The following is a 25,524-nucleotide window of genomic DNA, read 5'->3' on the forward strand; positions in this document are numbered from 1 at the left end:
TATTGAGCTAATAATTTGAACTCGGGAGTTATAATTTCATTTCCAAAGCATATTAGATATTGTTCATACCTGTTATTATGAGCACACATATTGTTTTTTCTTAAGTATGTGAATTAAAAGGTATCGTTTGTAAATACTTTTATCTCAGTAGCGATGCTACTTTGAGTTTTGTTGTCAATCATTTTCAAGGGAATGATGTTCTTTGTTTAGTGGCGGTATTGTAGAGTAATTCATTGTTGGTGACCTTTTTGTAAGACCTCCTTTGATGAACATGCTGGTGCGGATGCCATTGCTTGCTTGGCTCCCATTGCCAGGAGTAGTTGTAAGCTTTGGTTTTAGAAGAACCTTTCTAAATTCTCAGTGCCAGTGCTCTTACTTTTTCTCAGTCCCAGATTAGAGTAAGGGCAGGAGATTTAAGGGTCGGTTCTTTGCACTGGGCACTCAGCCTGAGAGGAAGGAGTGAGGGATTTTCCTAGCTCCTGCAGTTTTTATGACCTGCAAACAGGCTGTCACTGATTTGACTTTCCAGTGCAAATACTGTGTGTTAATTTGCAAACAGCAAATGTGTGTGATTGTATTTGTATATTTATGATATTATCATTTCGATACCAGATGGATGAATACATTTAGTGAAATGACATAATGTTAACTGTTCTCTTGTTTTAATTTACTGAAGGATGCACAGTAGGAGTCTATATAATCCATTGTGCCACATTATAGTGTTGATATTTTATATTTCAAAAGAGCTATTTGGAAATCCAAGTCACCTGCTCCAAACAATAATTTTAATGATTATGACTTTTATTTTAATATTATATTTATTATCCCAATTTATATTGCAAATTGTTAAAATTGTACAGATTGCAGGTACATTTCCTTTTTTAAGTTAAGAGTATCTAAAATTATAGAAATAAAAAAAGAACAATACTAATGGTTGCATTATTAGGAGAACACAACACTGTACCAATGCTGACTGAAGCGGCATCACTTGAGGACATGTGTTTGACTACACACAGGTATTTAAAGTTCAAAATGTGTACCAATTTCCGTTTAAAATGAAAAACAAAATGCTCAAAAGATCAGAAGAATGCTGATATACTGTATTGATGTGCTGCCCCCTTTTTGTGACAGATTTAAGTTCAACACATTTTAAGCAGAGAATGATTAACTCTTCAAAGACCAGCTTCGACATTTTACATTTGCTCAGAAAAAAGTACACCTCAAACTGGAAAAGACTGCATAGCTGTCTAATTTCTTGCTTAATCACACATTTAAAGACACGCTGAAAGCCTGTGAGGAAACTTACAAATGAACAAGAACCCAGCTGGTCTGTCCATCCTCCCCCCCTCCTCTCTCTGTTTAACAGCTGGGTCTGTCTTGTTCCTGTTTACACTACATAGCATCATCACATGAACAGTCTAAGCCATCAGCACCCATTTTGTTACTGCAATCTGGCTATTAGTATTGCAGCTGTTTGCAAGCAAAAATAGGCACACTTCAGAAACCACCGGCTTTTTGTACTTTATTTTAGTCTATATGAATGCCTTTAAGAAATCCGAATATAAGTATGTGGTGTTATCTCCAGTGCTCTGAATATCAATGTAACTTTATTGCCCATAATAGCTTATCTTGGAAGAATCCTGCCACTGGTGTTGTTCTCTGCAATTAAGCATTCACTCAGTCATTACTTAACCTCTTGAGTGCCTTTTTCATCCGAAGTATAGCCTGCCACACTTGAGCTCATCAGAACTGACAGATGATAGTGAGAACGGACCAAGTGTGTCGCACATGTCCGGAGGCTGGCCTGTCAGATGTGGCAGTGTGATGGATGTCACACTGAGTGCTTATGACAGTGTCAGAGTTTCTGCAGCAGTTTCCCCTAGTGAGGCCACCTGCCTGCCCACAGACTCACTTGTCATATCAACCCCCACCACAGCTTGAATGTCCGACAGGAAAGTGTGCCCGGGGTGCTTACAGTAAAAGCCGCTTGGACAGAAAACCTAAAGCTTAGCATACCGTAGTTGACTGTTCCTCTGGTATGACAGAGTATTTGTTTAGGAAGATAAAGCATCTTTCTGCTTGATAGTTCTTTCATCAAAACTAGGGGTGTCCCGAGCCGACCTGCGGGATTGGGGATAGGGGCCAATATGGGCATTTTTCCACTGATTGGGATCGGCAATTTTTAACATGGACCCAAGCTCGATTTTTTATGTATTTATTTTTTTTGTTACGTCAGAGCACAATTTGTGGCAGAACGCAGATGCGCATGCAACTCTGGCAAGCCTATGGATAAAATGTCTGCAGTGTGAGAAATATTTTAAATTGGAAAGCGAAAGCAGTCCAGCGAAGACATGTAACATCTGCGATATGACCGTTTTGTGAGTGGGTAACAAACAAGCTGCATTTAATACTACACATTTGATACGACAAATAAAAAAAAACAATTACTCAAAGAATACAATGAGTTGACTCGTGCAACACAGGCAAAGGCAACGAAGCAATAAACAATCATGGATACTCTCAAAAGCACAGAGAAATATCCTCAAGACAGCGACATGGCCCAAAATACTACAGAGAAGTTAATTTAATTCATTGCTCTGGATAACCAGCTCATCTCTGTGGTAGAGGATCAGGGATTTCTTTGTCACCTGGAGTTCTTTAATCCCCGGTATGCCCTACCATCTCTGCATTACATTGCATTGATCCCACTAGTTTCGTGGGTCTCATACAGCAGAGCATGTAAAACAGGCAATCGAGGAGCATGTGAAATACACAAGCAATGGGTTGATGTCATTTTACATGACAACATAAGGAATATGAAAAAAGCCATGGATGATAAGGAGGTACCAAGTATGGGCTGCGTCTCGCACACACTTCCACACTTCAGCTGGCTGTACACGAGGATCTGCTGTCACAGTGCAGCGTCACAGACTCACCTGCTAACACAAGGAGGGTGGCAGGCCAATGTTGCAATAGCATATGCAGAATAAGAAGCGGCCATATGAAAGTACATACTTTGTTTCAACAAAAACAAAAACCCTATTAAGGAACAGCTTGGACGAAGGTACTTTTTTTCAGAATGCCAGCTGCATTATCCAGGAAAATATTAGTTCATGCTAAGTATCGGATCAGGACTCGGTATCGGCATTTACTAAAGATTAAAGGACTCGGATCGGGATATTCCAAATCAAAACCTTGATTGTCATGTCTGTCAAAGTGAGAGTAGCCACTGAAGGGGGTTTATTGCCGGGAAATTTTTTGTGACTGGCTTTGGGCCTTTTATCTTTGACTTTCTTTTACAGACTCAACGATTGTCATATTAAAACACCAGTGTGTTTTTTTTTTGTTGTTGTTTTTTTTTTTTTTAAGAAATGCAGTTTATATTTATTATTTGTGTATATAGGTATGTTTAATTATTTCAATTAAAAACAGGTGAAGTCCCGTATTTCATATACTAATCATGCAGATGTGAGTTCAGAGGTTGATTCATAACAGAAGAGAAAAAAATGGAAAAAGTGCCTTTTTTCAGATAAATATATTATCCATTTAAAATGAACGACAAATGTACCATAGCTACAACAATTTCCCGTTGGCTCAGAGGAAGAAACTATGTGGGTTTCCTTGATAAATCAATGCTACAGAGCATAATAGTGTAATCATGTTCACTACAGAGCCACAGAAAGCCCCAACAAGACATGATGCCACTGAAAAACTGAATTATAAAGCATTTGGATAGGATTAGCGGTTCAAAGGTTATTAAACATGCTACTGCAGTGGCTATTTTTAGCTGCCAGTGGCTGCTTAGGTCTGTGAGGGTTAACCATATTTTTTTCTTCCTGATTCAAACCTTTGAACAGAAAGTTGGATTGTGTTATTATGATCTTTATGTTTTTGTGTTGTATATTTCTGAAACAAAGGAATTAAGAGGTTAGAGCAAGAAATGAGTAGGGCAGTAAGAAAAGATGGTGTGGTCCGTCAGGGGGGTTTGCTGCCCCCCCCTGTTTTACTTTCTTTCTCTTGTATCACATTCACACTGTCAGCCTCTTGGCACAAAACTCAATTACTCACCTCTTGCTTTTAACAGCAGGTACAAATTGTGAGAAATGACAGACTTTTTATTTTAGTTCTTTACTTTCTCTAGGTTTAAATGAGGGTGGGGCACATTTAGGGATTATTTATGAAGTGACTGAACCTGAGGGCACTGCATGTGGAACCAGATGTGCTGCTTTACAGTACTGTGGAGGCAGCTGATCTGATCAGTCGGCAACATTGAAAATAGCCGCTGTCCTCGTTTTCATCGGCCTGATCACAAACTCATCTGGGTTTTCTAAATGGGCCAGCTCCAGAGTGAATCACACGCAAGTCTTGGAGTTCCGATTGAGAGACATGTTTGCTTTTTGGGCTCTGGTGGAGTAGAGTGGGCTTTGGGTGGTAAAGCCTAGAATCAATGTGCAAATATGAACTCAGGGCTTAAACCTTACACATTCAACCACTGAAGGAAGAAGGATTTTGACCTATCCGTGCTTTCAGTTGAGTACCATTCATCTAATACACAGCTGTTGTAGCTTCAGTTATTTGTAGTACTGAAGGAATTACAGTAAGTGAAGATGGGGAACAAGTCATAGTCAAATAAGTACTAAAAAACTGAAGTAAACCTACTGTTTCAGTTTCAGACCTATTTTAAGTCAACGTCTACTTTCTTCAAGTAGGAAATGTTCTTTATACCATTTTGCATCAACAAAGTATCCATGCTAAAGACAGTCGGTGACAAAAACATGTACCAAATGCCCGTCCGCCGTTTTCCTATAAGCTTGTTCATGACTGCGGTCATATCATCTTAATTACTTCTAAACCTAGTCATCCTTCCTGCGCTTTGTCTTGAAGGAATTTGTGGGAAAAAAGTACACTTAGTCTTTCTTCCCTATTTTGCTCCTATGGCACAGCTGATGGGTCTGATGCCTGGATTGACCTCCTGAATAAATGGAAGAATCTTTCGTTCATGCTGCTTGAATGAAACTTCTAGGAGGCAAAAAGATATATTCGATTTATTTCCATATAAAAGAGATTTATTATGTAGATTAAATTAGAGCACTGGATATACTAACTGATAGATCACCAGTGTTATTATGTGTTATTAATTCATATTAATACTTTTTTTCGGATAAGTCATACAACGTTGATGAGGAACAAGAAATTAGGTAATAGAAATACAGATCAAGACATGGGTTTTTTTTATTTGACAAAAGATGTGTCGAGATTATATGTTTGAATACAAACAGTCAAACCAGAACAGTGAAATATAAACAGTCAGGCAAAACTTTTATTCATATCGAAAACTTTCTGAGCAACAAAAAATGTAAATACCATTTCAGCAATTGTCCAATTTTTAATCGTAAATAGTAAAGTATTGAGGTTCATTACCCAGCTCTATGCAAATATGTTCACTTTGGCTCTGAAGTAATTATCACTTAGAGTGATATAAAATTAAAGTATGAGAGTATACATCTAATTCTCAGTCAAGAAGCTCCACATACAGCATGAATATACAGCAGACTCACAGTGAAGACAAACTGAAAAGATCAGCTAACTGTGGTTGCAGTGCGGCTGGAGATGGTAAGTGAGCACCACTCAGACTGTAAATCCTGTTATGTCAGAGATTAGCAGCGTGCCATCCAGCGCATGGAAAGGATGATGTGGAGAAAGGGAGACAAGTTCATGTTGACCCGGTGACCATAAGGATTACAGCTCCTGTAAAAGCACATCCCATTGGTCTGATTAGGATTAGGGACTTGTAAAGCGAGGTGTGATTGGAGATGGTGTGATCATATCTGGTTGGAACCAAAACGGGATTACAAGAGCAGAAGCCTGTCCCATTGGTGCCGGCTGTGTTTATTGGAGAACCAAATGTTAAATCTACACAGCAGAATATTTGATTGGTCTGTCACTAGAGGTTTATGATTTGTAAAGTCAGCTGACCATTTCAAATGTCTTGCCTGTTATGCATTAACATGAACATAAGAATATATAGTTCAGTAAGAATGATGTCTTGTAGAAGTTGCCTACTTTTTACAGTGGAGACTTTGCATAGGGAACAGGAGAGCAGCCAAATTCACAAACAGGGAAATGGAGGAAATAGAACCATTGAAGTGATGTTTAGCCACTGTATCATGCCCATGTTCCACCCTGCCCCTCCAACTTCACACGTGTACATAGACCCACACTCATACTGTACCATTGCTTCTTTCCCCTCTTTTCTTTTCAGTCTGCCCTACACCCATCATTTGCACAGCTCCCCCTGGTTGATACATGACAACACTACAGACCTATATTGATTTAAATGTCTCTGAAATACTATAATGAAAACTTGTTAAAGTGCTTTTATAGGGGAACCCATAATAAATGTAAAAGGCAAAAAAAGGACAGAATTATAAAATAAATGGAGAAGAACAATCGAATATCAAGGAAAAATCCAACAATTACGTGAAAGTACTGTTGTGCTGCAGTGATATTCTGGCCTACAAATCTTGTTCTGTAGAGGAAAAAAAACAACAGTTTGTTGGTGCCTGCCTCAACAAATGTCACATCAACATAAAATTGATGAGTCCTTTTGTCATTTTATCCAGCAAATACATTTTGCCAGGTTTTCAAGCTATGCCAAAATCATAGTCACTAAAACCAGTCTGCATCCTTTTAGAAACTACTGGCAGTTTAGATGTGAAAACCTGCAAGAGACGCCTGTGTTGGTTTGAAAGCAAAAATGGCGGCTCCTCAGGAGGAAAGTGTAGCTGTTGCTATAGCATCAATTATATCAGAACTGGACAGTATATTTCATTTAAAGAGCAGCAAAGAGTGGCACTAAAGGTTTTTCCTGTTCTTGTCCACTGGGTTTGGGGAGTGTTTGATTTACCAACTGGCTCCACTGGTGGCAGCGCTCTTGTACTGTTTGTCTGACTGGTTGAAGTTTGTAATGCAGTTGATAATCACTGATGGCATAGCTGCACATTTGTCATCTCACAGTATTAATAGTATCATGAGATGCTGATTTATTTTTATCACTCTGTTCATTTTTTTAATAGACTAGGAGTAGATGTAGGTAGTGCGGAAGTGGCTTGATTATTATTAGACACCCTGAAACACTAAAATGTGTATTATAGATTGTATGAAATCTTTATGAATATCATTACTGAAAAATTGATGCAGGATCATAATGTTTTTTTAAAGCAGAATAGCCCACCCTGTTGTTGTGCATGTTACCCACACGAGCTTCAACTTAAACCTCATCTATATCTACATCTGAGTGTTTTGTGATAAAGCTGACTTGTAGTCATTTGTGAACAATACTTACTTCTGTCAAACTTGGCGCCACTTAAACCTGGAAGATTTTGGAGGTGATTTCAAATGTGGTAATGCACTGAAAGATTTTCTTTCACGCTAAATGTTTTTGTCAGATTTTATCTGGGGAACATATGTTGTAGTCTTTTTTTACATTTCCAATATGTTGTCCTCAGCTGTGGTGATTTTCTCTTGTGTTACCATGGCAATCCTGGTACTCTCACATACCCTGCAAGCCTGAACTGATATCAGAGGAGCGGTACTGAGTACTGGACTGATGTTAAATTTTGGGGGTCATCAAAGGGGAGGAATGCATCATTAAGATATTTCAGCATATGGGACCGTCATGCACAAATAACAAAAACACTTTACTAGTTTTCTGATGTCTCATAGCTGGCTAGTTAAAGATTGTTTTAAGTTATTATAGAAGGACCAGCTTATAAGTTGGGTGAAGTTTCATAGTCCTCAAAACACAGCAAAACAGCACTGCAGCATTCTCTTTAACAATTAATGTAGATGGGGACTTGTTTTAAGCCAGCAAAAAAAAATGATAAAAAATAGTTCCTGCATTTTTGGTGAACATATCCGTTTAAATGTAAGCTTTGTCTTGCTATTCCCTTGGGCAGTCCTTTTTTTCTCCCATCTGAATACCTTTAACCTGGGAAAGGAACTGCAACTCTATCACACATCATACCACTATTTTTCTTCTTCAGTTGTAAAGTGACTTCATATACAAGCATACACTCTTTAATAGAACAGGGAATTTGACTATTGCCACACTGCAACCTCACCGCACCGGTCTGACCAGCTAACACAGAAAATGAATAGGCAGTAATACTGGACATGTGCCAGGGGTTTCTTTATGTTAATCTGTTGGCTACAGTATGTAGTAATGTGTTATGGCTGTTAGTTTAACAGCTTATCTGATACGGCAGGAGAGAAAGTTGAATGGTGTTTAATATGTGAAATATCTGTGCAGACTTCTGAAAAATTTCATGAGGCCTGAAAAGACACATGTGACAGATGTGTTGTTTTTGTCTCTACAGATCACCAGAAGCTGGAGCGAGAGGCCAGGATCTGCCGCCTGCTTAAGCATCCCAACATTGGTAAATAGTGCTCCCATTATTGTCACTGTGTGTCTGTCTGTCCTCATCTGCTAATGTCCCAATGAGAGTTATATTTAATATACACCTATGTTTCAAAACATATAAAGATTAGTCTGAAGATGGTTTTGAGGAATATCTATTCAAAATCTATGGTGTTCACTGGATTCACATTTCCCCCGTAAGTGCTTCAGCTTGCTTGCAGATAATGTATGATATATTTTCCCTGTATTTTTCATAGCCATTTCTTTTTACATACAGTGGTTATTTGATTATCAGCCATACACAGAAATATACATTTTCGATCTTATTTTACTCACACATAAAAACACAGTCACTTCTGCCTCAAAAAGTAATTCATGCCAGTTTCTTCATTCAGGCGCTCCATCACATAGGGGAAAATAACATGTATCAAGGGAAAAGGGGGGAACCTCATTTATATTTGATTCGATTCTGATGAAGTGTGCCCTATTCTCTTGGGTTTGCTATGGCAACAGTGGCATATTAAAGTGCTGCAGCAGGTAGCTCCTCCAAACTGTGCTACTTTTTTTTTTGACTTTGTTGCTGGACATGTTGCCTATGGGAGAAATACTGTCATTATCCCTGGAGAAGAAAGCAGGGGTTTTGTACCAAGAGCAGCAGACTTTGAGACAATCACGTCCCACGGAGTCTTTCAACTATCCAACCTGACCGTTCGATCACCCCAGGGAGGAAGAGAGTTGGAATAAGATCCATGCTAATTTACTTGGATTAAGGTTGCTCCTAGCTAATGTCCTGTCACAAGAAATGGAAATGGACAAAATTTGACTCAGGCTGGCAAAACACAACTGAACAAACTGCAGTATGAGTGTGTGCCAGGGAAACAGTTGTAGGCTGTAGTGGACAGGTGGTGTTTGAGGATTTTTTTTTAAACCTGTCCAGAGATGAAGTGTTGTTGTCACCAGGGAGAGTATTCCAGAGGGTGAGGGCTGCTACCCCGAAGACTCTGAGGACCAGAGGTTCTGGGATGGTGTGTAAGGGTAAAGGAGGTTGGAGAGGTATTGAGGGGCAAGGGCATGATGTGATTTGTAGGTGAGAAGGAGGATTGTGGAGACATGGACCAGGGTTTCTGCCACAGAGTTGAAGGGCGATGGCTGGAGTCTGATCGTTTTTTTTAAGATGAAAGAAGGTGGATTTGGTGGTCGATTTGATGTGAGGCTGGAAAAAGAGAGCGGAATCCTGGATGACACCAAAGTTGCGGACCTCAGAGGGTTGGTAGACCTAGCACCCATCTGCATCAAGATGGAGATCTTCAGCCTTTTAGAGTAGCACCTTGGTGGCCACAATCGGTGCTCCATTTTTTTTGCTGTTGAGTGTAAGTAGGTTTGTTGACATCCAGGCTTTGATATCATGCAGGCAGTTGACCAAGTAATGGGGGGAGCTGAGTGGATGGTTTGGTGCCAAGTTAGAGCTGTGTATCATTGGTGTGGGAGTGGAAACTGAGACCTTGTTGGCAGATGATCTGTCCATTGTTGAGCATGTAGATTATTACAATGGGGTACTAGGAGATGGCGATGGAAAGTGCCGACTTTGGCCTGGAAGAAATCAAGGAACTTGGGAGCAATGGTCAAGGTCCCCAGGAGGTTGGTGGGGGTCATTAGGGCAGGGTAGGTGGTTAATGGTTGAGAACAACATTCTGGGTGGTTTTGGTTTTTTTTGTTTTTTTTTCAGAGAGTGGAGTATAATTGTGTCTTGGTTTTAGAGAGAGGTTTTCGAGAGATCTCACATGATCTTTTCCGGTCTTCAGGTCGATGACTAGAGGCCTTCATGGTGCAGGGGTGCACCATGGAGCTGGACAGATAGAGACAGCATTTTTTCATTGGGGCAAGAAATTCCAGGCTGAGGGAAAGAGCAGTGTTGTAGTGGGCTAATCCTAATCTGTATTTCTGAAGATGTTCAACCATTCGACAAGCAACACTGATAAAGAATACTTGCAGCTTTAGACCCCCAGCGCACATACCCTAACCTTAACTCTAATAACTTTTTTTTGTGGATACGTGCCCTACCCTAATCCTCACCCTAGCCCTGATCAATAATTAAGTAGCTTTTTACTTGGCCAGTCCAGTTTTTTGTCTCCAAATGAGAAGTACATCCCACAGTATGAGTGCACAAACAGATACATGTCTCATAACCTGAATTATACTTGTAAATGCTTGCCAGAGAGTGTAGATATCCTTAACATAAAGGTAAACCAACAGGTTCTGCCTGTAGCCATTTTGTTCTGCTTAGTACAGTTTGTGTAATGGCTATGTCTACAAATAGAGCACATCTGCATACATGGCCCCCTTCCCTCCTACTCAACACATACACACATGCACACACACTCTCATACACACCACCCCGTCTCCCCTCCCTCCTTGCTTTGGGGGCCACAAAGGCTAAGAAACTGTAATTACCACCTCAACAATGACTTTGACACACAGTGAAAACTGGCGTTTATTTGTTGTCTGGTCCCTCTTTTCTTTTGTGAAAATGAGGAGTGGAGGGTTGGGAAGATAGGGGGTTATTTGGTTTGCTGCTTCTCCTGGAATCAGAAATGGACCAACCTACATGCCACTGAATAGGGTTTTTGTATTAATTAATTAATTAATTAATTAATTAATTAATTAATTTTTTTACAGAGCCCAGAACCAAATCAATGGCTTTACTTTAGTGCATCATGGTCGTTTCATTTTTGACAGTTGCAGCTTTAGAAGGAGGTTAGTTTAAAGCCACCGGGAGGGCTGTTTAAATAAAAATGTACTTGGATTCACATGGTTGCTTGATGTCGCTAATAAATAAGGAAAGACCCATTGAAAGCCCCACTTGACTTTGATATTTGAGAGTAATAAATCAATAATGATATTGACACTGACACATCAGTTACAACCAGTTACCAACCAATTGATAGTAATGCTCTTTTACAGTTCAGGAATTAACTTAATTGTTAGAGTAACCCTTTTCTTTTGTGGTTACCCAATGCCAATACATCGGTGATAACCTGGCATAATTTGGGCACCCATATGTGTCAGTCAGGTTCTCAGACCAATACATATTTTTTGATGTCTTTTTAATTGTAACAATTAATACATTTAATTTGCACGTTATGATGGCTTAAGAAACCTTTTTTCCTTCAAAGACTTCTTAATCTTTTTAGGAAAACTATTATTTATGTTACCGCTGATTGCTGGTCTTTATTGCCCTGTTGGGTCTATTCTTTAAAAAAATAAATAAATAAATAAATGAATAAAATCTGCTTGTCTTTATTGTCCTGTTGGGTCTATTCTTTAAAGAACTTCTGCCACATTCCAACAGTAAAACTCAACCGCTGATGGTTTGCTGATTCCAGTCAACCTCAATCAGTATTCCCATGCCTGTCAAGCCTATTCTGACATGGCATGCACTTAATATGACAACTCAGATTTAGCTGCAATGCTAACCTTACTGCAGTTACTTTTCAGTGTATTTTACTCATGCAATCAGAGTTGTTGATGGAACAGAGGATTGGGAAGCAGCAGAGGCGGAGCGTCCCTCAGCAAAGGACCACATACCCTTCCCTTAGAGAAGACAACAGTTGCTTATCAAATAGTAATATATGACATATACTGGCGCACCAGGTTCTGAAAGGGACTGCACGTTGTGCCTTCCTTTGCACCCAGGTCATCTACCGTCTAACTAGCAAATGGCCTTGGACACGCGCACCATGGACCATGCACCCTAGATGGTTTAAATGGGGTTCTACAGAAAACACACCATTGTCAAACTCTTTATAAACTGAGAGTTGCTGATACTACAGCACCATGCATGCTGCTTCAACATGTGTATAAATCTAAAATTAGACTGGCCTGCTGTGCCTAGTTATGGTTGCTAAAATTTTTGGAGAGATTTAGCAAACGTCCATTTTTTTGGCTAGCGCAATGTTAATAGAACAGATGGAATCATTTAAAGTAAAAATAGAATAGCCTTTTCTTTAAAATATAGCATAATGGTGACACCAGGACCAACAATATGCACATGTTTTTGTCTAGGTTATGAGTTGTAAACCAGGGCTTCATCACAATGCTTCATTTATAATGGTAGCCCATGATGTGATACATTTCACATTTATCAAAAAATTGAAGTCTAGATATTGCACTTTGCAATGTTGCAATTTCGATAACAGTTTTGATTAAGTCCTCTACTGTAAATGAAACAGAAGACCCTCATATCAATACACTTTCCTGCAATCCTCCAAGAATGTCTTATAACACACAGAGTTAACAGTTATTGATGCCATCATTGAATCCATCACGGAAGATTTTCATTTCTCATCTGCTCACACACCACAGTCTTTTGGGACTGATCTGTCTCCCCTTATGGCAGGTAGCAGATGGCTCTGGTCTCATTACTATTCTATTCACACACCATCCAGCTCTAGGAAAGCCCTCATTCCTTAGAGGTTGCTGTGTTGATAGAGCTCTTAGATGTCAATCAGGAGACAAGCCAACAGAAATGTTGGAGAACCCTCTCCAGGGAATCTTTGCCAATTTTAATCTTTCCATATATCATCTCACACTCTGGCCTGTTATTCTCTCTTAAGTGCTAAAATTGAATGATCTTTTTTCCAGAAGCCTGTTTCACAATCATACAGTCACACCCAATTATAGCACAATCAGTATTTCGTTACCAACTGAATCATTATTTGGCCAATATAGGGAAATTAGAGGCTGATGTGTTCCCTGCTAACCTAAAGGTAAGCGAAACACAAACCAATCATTGTCTGTTATTTAGACATTGAGCCAAAATCATGTCGGGAACCCACCAGCAAAAGGTGCCTCTGGATCATTAGCATTTCCCCCCGTAACCTGGATGTCTCACCTGAGTGGCGCAGCAATGACAATATTAGCCCCCACCTGCAGAGAGGTTCCAATTGCAAGCTCTTGTCAGCCACAACCATCTGGAACTGGTCATGGCTGCCATGGCTATCTCCCCAGCAAGATTCTCTGCAGGAACAGCACACAGTTGTTGCAGCCTCTGATGTCTCTTCTGGGGTCACCATACGCTGCTGCCACATTGTCCTTAACTGACCTGTCAAATGAATAAAATTGATTACTTTGTTCCCACAATGCAACATTCTGTTGGAATACCTTGACCCCGGTTGTTCATGTGGATCCCATTTTACAGAAATCACCAGAGATGTACTGGACTTGTTCCAGCACATCGCACGGATGCTCGACCAGATCGGGATCTGGGGAATTTGGAGTATGGCCAAATGCCTTGAACTCTGTCAGGTTTCTCTGGCCGTTCTTGAGCAGTTTTTCCCAGTGCGTTCTTGTGTATTTTCCATATTGTCCTGCTGAGGGTACCACTGTAATCAGGGAGGTTAGCAAGACAGTTACCTTGATGGGATGTACCTTCTCTCCAGTGATGTTGTGGTGTGTGTCAAGTGGCATCCATATGAATGCAAGGACCCACAGTTTCCCAGCGGAACATTTAATGGTAGCGAAATGATCACAGTTCACTGCCTTTAACTGTTTAAATGTCAGTTCAGCTGATAAAAGCACAGATCACTGCTGGACAGAAATTGAAGGACATGTTGTTTGCTTGTACATTTCAGTTTATCAATGACAATCACTTAAATATGAAGTATACATTTCCATAAGAATGTTGCCTTGTTAGTCAAAGCTGCCTCTGTCAGAATAATATGGTAATTATTCTAAGATGTCTCTAGACTGGAACAGATTAAACCCCTGAGCTAAGGCGACAGTAAGCACTCCAGTGCTTGTCAAATCCATATTTTTAGTCTCACTCTTGCACTCTTTGTCCCTTCACACCATGTCATTTCATGGTCATTAGGCAGTATAGCTAATTAGCTCAGTGAAACCTCAGCGTTGACAGGCTTCTTACCTCTGTGCTGCCTTTATCCTATTCTTGTTCAACAAAAGTGACAGAGTTAGCCTTGCCCCCTAACATTCATGCTCATTCAGAGCCTCTGAAGGCTAAAAATTGAGCAGCAATAGTGGTGTGCACTTCAATACCTGCCAATCAATTCAAATTCAGTGGCATGTTCGTGAGTTTTATGAAGAGCAGCATGAAGCAATGCTCTCTTACATCAGTAGGTCTCTGGTGAGCTCAATGGATGTGGCTCTTTAAGACATTGTAAATGACAAATGATGTGTGCTAAACATACCTTTGTCATGCTACATGTAAAGGTGGCTGCCTGTACATTTTCAGAAATTAATGAAGTCCATCAATCACTCCATTAATTCCTTATCAAGGACATGTCGTTTGGCATTACCACGCTTGGTATACCATGAAACCAAAGAGACTATTAATCAATATTTTAAAAAGAAATGTTGTTCAGTACCCAGTAAATGAGATGAACCTTGGATATGACTTAGCTACTGAGTTGCATGGTTGGTAATGTACTGCATATCTAACTAGAAATATCTCCTGTTACTGTTTCTTCTTTGGCCTTTGTTCTTAGAGTGCAGTAATACTCTGGTGGACATTTTTTTCAAAACCTGGTGCCTACATTACCCACAATGCAATTTAGCCAGTGAATGACATTAATGGAGATAGTTTATCTGCTTACATGTTGCTTCCTCTGGAGCCATAAAAGTCTATTAACTACTTTTTTTCCAGAAATGCAGTTGTATGCCCACAGACCTGTGAACACAGTTTTATGTGTAAAAAAGGTGAAGATGCCCATCTCGTCATTGGAGAAGAAAGCATGCATTCTGGATTAAGAGTGTGTGTGTGTGTGTCCTGTTTTTGTTACGTTTTACACTGGCGTTCAGTGCTCAGTTTGTGGTTAAATGGAAGTGCTCATAATTCACACTATTGCCAATGTGGCAGGTTGGCTGGTGCCGTGGAGTACATGATTAGATAACTTTTATTTGTTTTCTTCCCAGTGCGGCTTCATGACAGCATATCAGAGGAGGGATTCCACTATCTGGTCTTCGACTTGTAAGTGCAAGGCTTTTTTTAAATACTCCACACATGCACCACACACTAATGTCATGCTCTGCCGACAGCTGTCAATCACATGTCCTGTCACCAAGGCATCATGGGAATTCGAATGTGGCATGTTCGCCTCCTCTTTGCTCCATCTGTCTCAGCAGTGCTGTGTACGCCATCACACAGCCTCACAGTGTTTGTATTCTGCACAAATTCATTGCTAACATACTCACATACACAGAGACGAAATACAAATGAGCTTGATTACATTAAAGAGGATCATATTCACATCTTTCAGCTCTCTAAATGATAAATGATAATTATCACAGATGAAGGGTAAATGCATTTATTTAGTCATATTGTTTTGTTGTACTATGTACACCTGTGCTTTTCCTACAGAAACATATCAAAATCTCTCCAGGCACAAAACCTTATTTAAAATATCAATATCAAATCAGAAGAAATCAAAGTCTAACTGAAATTAAATTGCATGTTATTTACTGTTGCAAATCTGCTCTGTAAGTCAAATACTCTCTGCTCTGTTTTGAGCAAAAAGAAAAGAATTAATCTTTTGATTAATGATGACCAGATTGCCAAATAATTTCTACAGGAATGTGTTCGTCACATTTCTCAGCAAATAAATTGGATGGAATTTTAAAACATTGAATTTGTTAATCGAGATTTATGTGAATTTGCAGAATGAAGTCAGTGTGAAAGATTCTAAGAACTGGATTCAGAAAAGAAAATCAAGACACTTCATTTACCACATATTTCACAGTGGGTCACTTCCTGCCCGCTGAATGAAGGTCAACAGTCTATGCTCTACAGAGCAAACACAGAGTTGCATGAATCCAGAACGAAAGCATTTGCTAGGCGCCATGGAAAAGATCTTGCCTTATAATATCCTTAAAGTAATATTCCATATTGCATTTAAATTAACCCACTGTCCCACTTTTAAATGTTTTAAAAAGCAACTCCATTGATGTTTTGAAATTTACATGGTTAGAAAACAGTGGATTAATTCCTGACTCCTATAGTAAGAAACTCATGGGATGGTAATAATTCTTCCAACTAAAGAATATCCTGATCTCCTTGGCTAATGCTAGTGCTGTAATTAAATGTGCAGCGTTGAATGCAATGTTTAAAGCAAAACCTCCTTTCTCGGCCCCAATGGCTGCCAGTTTTACAAAGTCCATCGCTGGGTATAGTTGCAAGGACCTCGCCCATACAGTGTGGACATAAATGAAGGAAAGTAGAAATACATGAAACACCAGAACCAAGGTAGAAAATGCAGAGCAGAAAATATTTTAACCAAAAAGCTGTTCCTGCTCTTTATGATGAAAGTTGGAAGATGCACTCCACTCTGCAGAGAATTTCACTTACCTGCGATGGACTGACTTAACGGGCCACAGAGTCCATCAGTATGTGACAATCACTGCCCATTTTATTACGAGTGGGAAACGCACTCCTATGTGTTGCAAAAAAGGGGGAGGGGAAGTTCACTCACCTCTGAACATACTGATCAGTTGCTGTTCCTGAAGAAGAACATGCATAATTGCAGATATATTGAATTGTGCTCAGGTTTGCGTAATACAAGTTACTTCAAAAGCACTGACATGTTCTCAAGTTAATATAAAACAAGTCGATAAGCAGTTAAATGTGTTTAGATATACATAAAACAAGTTTGTCATGCTTTAAAAGGTTTAGCCATTGAAATGTGTTAAGGTTAACATAAAGATAAGTTTGGTAAGCTTTTAAATAATAATCATATAATGTGTACAAGTTTACATACACAAGTTGGTTATGCTTGGGAATCACTAAGATTTTTATTTTTATGTCTGCCTTTTATAAAGAAATGTGTATTTTTTTTACACTGATTTGATTTCAGTTCTATAGTTCTGTAAATTAAATTTACAGACTTGTCCTGCTGCGGAACTGTGCTGTCTGCTAACAGTTTGGACTTTTGCCAGTTTATGTGATGGCATATACTGGCAATGACAAGTTCGAGTTGCTGTGTTTGTAATAGAGGCACTATGCACCACTTGTGAAAAGACCCCATTAACTTTGTTGACTGAGTTTAAAGAGTTTCAAAAGATCACCATCACCAGCATCATGAGAATTGTAAAATTTAAAAAACAAATTGGTAAGAGAAAAACCTGTGTGCTCCAGTTTCCTTCTGGGTACAATAACTTAACTTGTGGACTGATATCTACTGTACATAAACATATCACTCCCTGAGGTCCAAAGACTGACTCATTGCACAATTTACCGTGCTCTATTATAACTGCACCTCCATTATATTATAGATTTGCTCGTGTTGGAAAAGCACTTTGGCTTTTGGCTATAACCTCATGGAGGGACATGGAAAACTCTCCCAGCTGAATAAACAGCGTCCATATACTGTGTGGCCACACATGCTGGAGTATGTTATTGTAGTGATTTCACCATTTTTGGCACAGCGTCATTCTTTTTGTCCAGCTGGTCCTAAAAAGAATCTCTTGCAGATTAAATGTACGACTACATTAATTATCAAGCCATTTTTTTTTCTCAATAGACACATGAACATCTGTGATTTTACACTTCACTTCTTTTCCACATGTGTATTTTCTTTTCAGCGTTCTCATTATTTTTCTGTCTGCCACTTCATTTGTTTCTCCTCCAGAGTGACCGGTGGTGAATTGTTTGAGGATATTGTTGCCAGGGAGTACTACAGTGAAGCTGATGCCAGGTATGTGTAATGCTCTCTTGTGTTGATATTTCTCTATTTATTGAATAAATGTAATGTGAAACCCTTTGAGTCTACTTTGGCAAAAAAAGGCATATTCAAGCAGTACAAAGTATAGAACAGCTGACAAAATTATATCCATGCAAGTCATAAAATTGCATTACCTACCTATGAGTATCTATTTGACATACATGCACACAAAAATAGAGCCCTTGCTCATTATGCAGCGGACAGAAGTGTTTCCTGCTGTGTTGCCTTTGATATGCCTTTTATGCCTGCGATTACTCTTTTTCATTTCCTGTTCTACCTTTTGTCCTTTGATTATAGATCTACTTTTCCCAATTTTACCTCATGACCTGTCCATTAAAAATCCACTCCAAAACAAACTCTGTCTGCATTTTTTGTGGCAGTTCTTGTTAAAGAAAGCAGCTTTCTACCAGAGCATTTCCATTGAAGTTTCATCTAAGGTTTATTTTTTCATATTTTTAAATAAGTCTGAAGATTTTTTTAAATTGTTTCCATCCAGCTGTATTGAAGTGTGACTTTCAGTTGATGGAGCCGCTCCAGCAGTTGTCATCAAGAGTCGTAATCTTTTCAGTTCAGATGAAAAAAGACAATTAGTCGTTCACATATTGTTAGATGTGATGGATCTGGATTCTGTTTTGTTGTGGATTTTATTTATTTGTATGAATTGATTTAGCATAAGCAATATCTGAAAGAATGTAATGGTTGGAAAGAATATGCATGTGTCCTTTTTGTATTTTCCTTGTCAAATTACTTAAAGGAACAGTTCAACAAGGTGTTTTCTTTCCAAGAGTGACTTGAAGATCAAGTGCTAAATACTGATATGGTTAGCCTAGCTTAGGCATTATGTGTGCGGAAGTATTTCTTGGCGAACAACAGCTGGGGGCAGTGACTCTATGCAGATCTTGTCACAGTGAGTTTGCCAGATACAGTTGTGCCTACACAGACACCTATACAAATATCTGTGATCATGGACTCTGGCAGTCTGCATTATAGCCAGAGGTAGTAGACAGAAGTGCTGGGAGAAGATTGCTGTTATGGCCAGATAAAACACGCAAGATACATAATATACTATAGCAGCTTTCTGCCTGCTTCCAGTCTTTCTACTAAGCTAAGCCAGCTGCATCGTGATTGATATCAATCTTATTGTCTCACTGTTGGCAAGAAAGCGGATGACTGGGTTTCATTTAAGAGAGACTTGTGAATGACGTTAAGAAAATGGTTTTGACAGCAGATGATATGTGATAAAATCTTTAGCTTAGACTCTACTGGGAAATTTCGTGATCGAAGGGCCTCTGCCCTGAGCAGCAGCAACGGAAAACAGATACCAAAATGCATGTGAGCAATGAGACGGAAAAGCTGAACGCAGATCATTTATTGAGGAGAGAGGTGATAACATCGGTAATCAGACTTCATGAACCTTGTTTTGGCAGGATGAGGCTCATTTTTATTTTATATTTTTTTGCATGAGAAAGTTGTAGCCCTCTGCACAGAGGCCTGAGAATGATGAACAGCATGGATATAAAGCAATGTTGCAAAGGCTGAACAGAAATGGCAGCGATGAGGATCAATGATAAATTACTTTCCTCTAACTGAAGGTGTGTGGAGTTAGCATGGATGAAATAAGCCAGAGACAGTGTGGTGGTGATCAGGTTGTTGACAACAGCTGAGTGTCCTGGAAGAGCTGATGAAGCTGTGTATAGGCAAATACAGGTTGAGAAGAGCATTTCTCCTTTAGTCTGGATAATCAGACATCAGCTTGCTGGAAAAAAGGTCCATAAATATTATATTTTTCTTGATGATTCAAGCTGAAATTACCCCCCAAAAATGCTGCATGAATGCACGCAGAATGAATGAACTAGAGAGCAGGAGACAGTCATATTCAAAAAGACAGCAGCAAGATGATGGGCTAACCTTGAGGGTGTTCCACTGTGCTATTGGGTGTTTATGTGCCAGGCTGATTTGAGCAGCTGATATCGATTGAAGGCCCCAGATGATGACAGGCAGTTATATGTGAGCATGAGTGAGAGGACTGAATGAGAGGTTGGTATGAGAAATAAACCAAAGGACTGAGCGTGCGAAAGAGTACTCTGCCTGTCTGAACTTTAGTCAGAGCTTCAGTTCCCTGAATGTTGAACTGTTCCTTTAGAATCTTTCTTTTGTCAAAGTGCTGTTTTTCATGTGGTTGGTGTGTTCTGTCTGCCTGTTCTTGTTCCTTTGTTTCTTGACATTTACCTGTTCTCCCTCTTCCTCTTCTTTTTGCTTCTGGCGTGGTCTCTCTCTCTCCTCCACAGTCACTGCATACAGCAGATTCTAGAAAGTGTAAATCATTGCCACATTAATGGCATAGTGCACAGGGACCTAAAGGTTAGTAAGTGACGACAGTAACAGCAAAAAGACACGGGCCTGCCCACCTGTAACACCTTGCCTTGCTCCTCCACTGCCTGACCAGTCGACCAATTAACCTTTTCACTGAGTGCCGCCTCCTCCAAAACCACGCCTTCTCCTCTACCAGTCACCCTCACGCAAAGCCACCTGACAGGAGTGTTTTGAGATCCGCCTGCTGCAGGGCATTGTTGGCAGGTTTACTGGAGAGGAGGTGGTAGGTCGTGAAGTAATGGGGGAGCTGGTAGATCTCATGATGGCCTGCCCCTCCTGTATGCCGGAGCACAAAGTGCATGTAGCATCTGTCCAAAACCATGCAGTGACGTGGCCACTGAGAGGCTGACAGCTGAGAGAGGAGGAGGCAGAGGAGGACGAAATACTTAGTGTGTATCATGTGTGGAAATTTGTGACAATTTGTATGCAATGATCACTGATTCACTCATGTTGAATAAGATGTGAATCTTATTCAACTTGTTTAATGGTTGTCAGAGACACCACAACACTTCCTGCAACCCATTGAGAACAGTTGGGTTGTAACTGAGAAGCAGTAACAGATTCAAGCCACACCCTCCATCAGCTCCTACCTCCCTCCTCTCGTCTCTCAAGGTCCAGCCTCAAGTTGGCCAGGAGCTAACACCACTTCTGTTTTGAGACTCGGGCAGAGAATTGGCCATGCTGTGTGCGTAGTAGATGATGATGATGATGATGATGATGAAATTGTAGCTCTGTTTTTCTAGCCGGTGCCTGTCATAGCATATCATTTTGTGAACGAAGAAACGCAAAAAAAAAAAAAGTTTTAAAAATTATAACATAGCGTAAATGGCTCCATATTATGGCTGCTGGTTGCGGGGCTCAGTTGCCACATCTTTGTACAGTCACCGCACTAACATGGTCAGCAACTCCCCGGGTGTCAAAGCGAGCTCACAGCCACAGACAGTGAGTGGTAGCTTATCACTAACCCATGGCCCCCTGGTGTTTGCATGCAGTCATTGCATTCAGCAGATCCTAGAAGCTGTGCTCCACTGCCACCAGATGGGTGTGGTCCACCGCGACCTCAAGGTAAGTAGACTCAATATGAAGACCAAACAAATACAGATTCTTCCTTTTGATTTTTGATCTGTGGCCTCACACTCCCAACATGTCTTACCTGGCCTCTGTATTTATTTCTCCATTTTTTTTTTTCCTATTTGATTTTTCTTTTCTTGTCTACTCTGATGTAAATCGACTCTCAGTTCTTTTGTAAATGTCATATTGCACCTTACTTTCACATAGAGGTGTTTGTATCTGTCAGTGTCCTGTTTTAACAAAAATATCAACTTTACATTTCCACCAAGCAGGCACTGCACTTGCCCCCACCCCCCCACCCCCATGAAAGAAAAGTGTTAACACTCCAGAAAATAAGACTGGCAGTCATCTAGCTATAAAAAGCAGTGCATACTGTTCATCGGCCTTTTTGAATAGATGAACCTCTTCCAGGGGCTGTTGCACCTCCATTAAGGATGCCCATCCTGTAGTAAAATGTCAGTTCTGCTGAAGAGTAGATATGTACTGAAACACCATCTTGTCGTAAAACGGTGTGCTATTTAGCGGTCAGGGTCACGTGCATGAAATAGTCAGATTACCATTGTTATCATTGTTTGACTGTTATTGGAGTTTAGATCTTAATAAACATTAAGACCACAGTGGTCTGTTTCCATCTGTAATGCTGTTGTTTTCTTCCTGTGGTATCCTCCGAAAGCTCTGATTTGCTAATCAAATGAACCAGGTGTGTCTGAGATTTGGTTTACCATACCCTGCCATCTCTCCGCGCTCCAATTGGCTGTTACCAGGCAGCTGCTGTGGCTCACTGCAGAAACACAAAGACAAAACAAATACAACCCAAATAAGCGAGCTACAGAGCAGAGGTAACACTGGGAAACACTGTGTATATTCATGTGATTTAATTCACATGAATATGATTCCAGATTAGGTTAGTACAAGGAGACAAAACACACACAAACCCACATACACATACACACGCCTGTTATAAAGTTCTTGTAAAGCTTTAAGTTTATGTAGTCTAGACACATGATTATTGTTATTATTATTTATTTCATGCTGTCCTCAAGTGTCTCAATCTAAGAATACATTATACACCAGTATAGCATTGCTCTTATACAACATTATGGGACTCATAGAAGTTTTTGTGTAATTTTTAAAGAGTCAGAATCAATTGCCGATAAACACACATTGTCTTTTTTCCTCGTACATCATGAAAGCTTGATGCCAATATTAGGGGTTAAATGGTACATTAAAGTCATGGTTATTTACATTTACCTCATTTACCGTTTTTTCCCAATTTTTGGGGTCACAGTTCAGCGTAAGTTCAGTACAGCAGGAAGCATGCAACAAATATCTGTAATGCATAATCCTAAATTTCTAATTATTTTCTTCTTTATCTTTGACTGACGGTAGTTTAAGACAGTAGTGTCTTCTCCTGCTTTTTGTTTTTTAATGGCAGTTGTCATTAGTGTTACTTACTAGATTAGAGTGAAGATCAAAACACTTTTATTCTTCTCTTATATTCTATTATTGCATGCACTGAACTATGACAACCATACTGTGACAGTTTGGGATGAATACATGGACTGTTACACCCCTAGCCTACAATTGCCTTCAGTGAACCCAACTGCTGTAGAATATTGAATATTGTAGAATATTGTCACGTTGAATAAGAAACAAGAGAACATGTAATGTGTACAATTCTCATTTGATTTAGAAGTACAGCCTCGAACCATTAGCCTGAAGTAGAGATGAAGAGCGGGCAACCTTCAACTCATTTTAACTGCAAAGCGTTATCAGTGTAGTCGATGATAGGTCGCTAGCTAAAGGTTAAGGCCAAGAGAGACTAACATTAGCATCTTGTGTTCAAAAGAATCAAAGCGTAGGAGGTAATTACCTCTCTTCTCAAACATAATCTCCTTCCATAGCAAACACAACGAGCAGCGCAAATGCATTGGAACTTTCATTTTTGGATGCTAAGGGAGGCATGCAAAGCCAGGAGCAACATTTGTGAAGACTTGAGTAGTCCACCATACTTCCTAGTGATTTAATAGTGCCTCTATATAGATAGAGGCATAGATTGTCAAAACATCGTCAAAGGACGCAACAGGCACAGTGAGCACTCAGTCCAAGCCTTTCCAAGCTAACCTAGAGCTGGTCGTGGAGCGCTGTCCTAGAGTAAATGAGCCTGGTGGGGGGGCAACCAGGTCTCGCACCCACACCAAGCATCCATCCTTTACATCAAACAAAGGAGATAAGCCAAAAAACACCGGTTTTCCTGTCCACCCATAAACCCTGAAAATGCTGTTTCTGAATATCTTCACCCTGGCAGGATTCACCAAAAGCTCAGTTGAGACGCTGTTTACATGTGAACAGAAGGCCAAAACACATAAGTAATAACCATGCACATGTGTACAGGGCTTTATTCTCTAAGTTTCAACTCAAAGAAATCCAAGTCTTGCACTGCGTAACTTACCTGAGGCAGAGTTGTTTCTTGCAAATTTTGGCAGCAAGTGCAGTGTTTGCATTCATCAGTAAACGGTCATTGACTGAAGCAGAACCACCAAGATGGTTTAGCCGGCCAGTAATTCTATCTATTTTATGGCTCGTTGTATTAGACACAATCCAATTAGAGCAATTTCACACTAGCAGCAAGGAGAGAGCATAAATCCTGAAACCTGATAAGAACCATATTCGTGTACTCAGATGAAAAAACCCAATCATGTATTTGTGCGAGTTTGTTTATGCACCCAATATTTTCAAGGTGAATTTAGAGTGCAATATACTGACTTGACAGCCTTGCGTAATGTGGCTTGTCGGTTAACGTGACCACATCTTACACGATGCCATCAGTGACATGCTTTCTGGGTATTTATTTATATTTAACTTTGACTGTGTTTGCATGCGTGGGGCCTTTGCAGCCCTATCTGCAGGCCTGAGAGTCACACTTGCTAGTATTTAAATGCTGTCTGAATGCTTTACAGGTAGAGTGATTTATAAAGGAAAAAAAGCAATGACGTACTAATGGGCGTTAAAGCACCCTGAGCACCCATCATCCGTATGGTACCATTTCTGTGATCATAACACAGATTATAAAGTGCTATATCAAATCCTCTTGTGATGCAGCTAGTGCAAAGCAGTCTTTCAGTCTTGATACTTTCAAAGACAATGTGTCTATAAGTCATTATAACATGATACAAAGTAATGGGAACAGCTGCTGGTTATGGAAGTGTTTCCATGGTCTGCATTCTGATTTCATTTTTTGTTCCTCACAATTTATTTCATGTTCACAAAGAAACACAGGACTCACCCACATAATGTAGCAGTCATGAAGGTCTATTTGAGTGATAGGGTTACATCCCTAAATGTACAAGGTTTTTGGATTTAAATAATTTAATTTAATGGTCCAGTTAAACTTTGATGTAGAATTAATTGTACATCGAGATTGCTGAGGGCAAGCAAATGTGTTTGTCCTGCAATGGGTGCACGTCCTTTGCAAAGGATTTTAATTTGCGGAGGCACTTCAACACAAAACACCACAGATTAAATTTATTAGGCGGGTTCAGCGGTTTGCCTGCAGAAAAGCCAAACGCGAACGCAACACAGCTACACTTGTAGTTTGCTGCTAAACAAGCATAACAAATACACTGACATGATCAAACCCAAAACTTGCCTATCCTTTTTACAACCCTTTCCTACCCTCCAGGTTACCTGTTTTTCCTGTGGTGAGAAGGGGTGGTTGCAGTGGGCTGAGCTAATCGGATGGTGTAAAAGTATTTGCAATGACTGCATGATGCTGATACTCTTACCCTAACTACTCTCTCCATGCTCTTCCCTTTTGCCTTCTTTCCTTACCTATGCTTCCTCAAACCTTTGCCCACAACAAAGATTTGAGGGATCGCATGACTCAGAAATAGAAACAGTGACAAAGATTCAATTGAATGTTGTGAATGACAT

The 25,524-nt window shown here is 39.9% G+C and overlaps 1 protein-coding gene and 1 long non-coding RNA gene across 18 annotated transcripts in view; one reads left to right on the forward strand and one right to left on the reverse strand.

Moving 5' to 3' along the window:
* The window catches only part of LOC119027066 (calcium/calmodulin-dependent protein kinase type II delta chain), an 80,399-nt gene that overhangs the window by 24,338 nt on the left and 30,537 nt on the right, over nucleotides 1-25,524 (forward strand). For 10 of the 17 annotated variants that reach the window (XM_037111877.1, XM_037111882.1, XM_037111885.1 and 7 more), the window contains exons 3-6: nucleotides 8,379-8,438; nucleotides 15,347-15,401; nucleotides 18,055-18,120; nucleotides 21,513-21,585. In XM_037111877.1, coding sequence (XP_036967772.1) covers nucleotides 8,379-8,438; nucleotides 15,347-15,401; nucleotides 18,055-18,120; nucleotides 21,513-21,585 — 254 coding nt within the window. Of the gene's footprint in view, nucleotides 1-1,962; nucleotides 1,968-8,378; nucleotides 8,439-15,346; nucleotides 15,402-18,054; nucleotides 18,121-20,435; nucleotides 20,509-21,512; nucleotides 21,586-25,524 lie in introns of those variants that run through there. The other 7 variants (XM_037111878.1, XM_037111883.1, XM_037111888.1 and 4 more) reach the window with 2 other exon arrangements.
* Nucleotides 19,498-21,506, reverse strand: LOC119027068. Its single transcript, XR_005077296.1, has 2 exons — nucleotides 20,556-21,506; nucleotides 19,498-20,454 (listed from the first exon to the last, which is right to left on the reverse strand). It is a non-coding gene; the product is annotated as an uncharacterized LOC119027068 (long non-coding RNA).

This window comes from Acanthopagrus latus, chromosome 10, assembly GCF_904848185.1.
Source record: "Acanthopagrus latus isolate v.2019 chromosome 10, fAcaLat1.1, whole genome shotgun sequence".
Classification (NCBI taxonomy): domain Eukaryota; kingdom Metazoa; phylum Chordata; class Actinopteri; order Spariformes; family Sparidae; genus Acanthopagrus; species Acanthopagrus latus.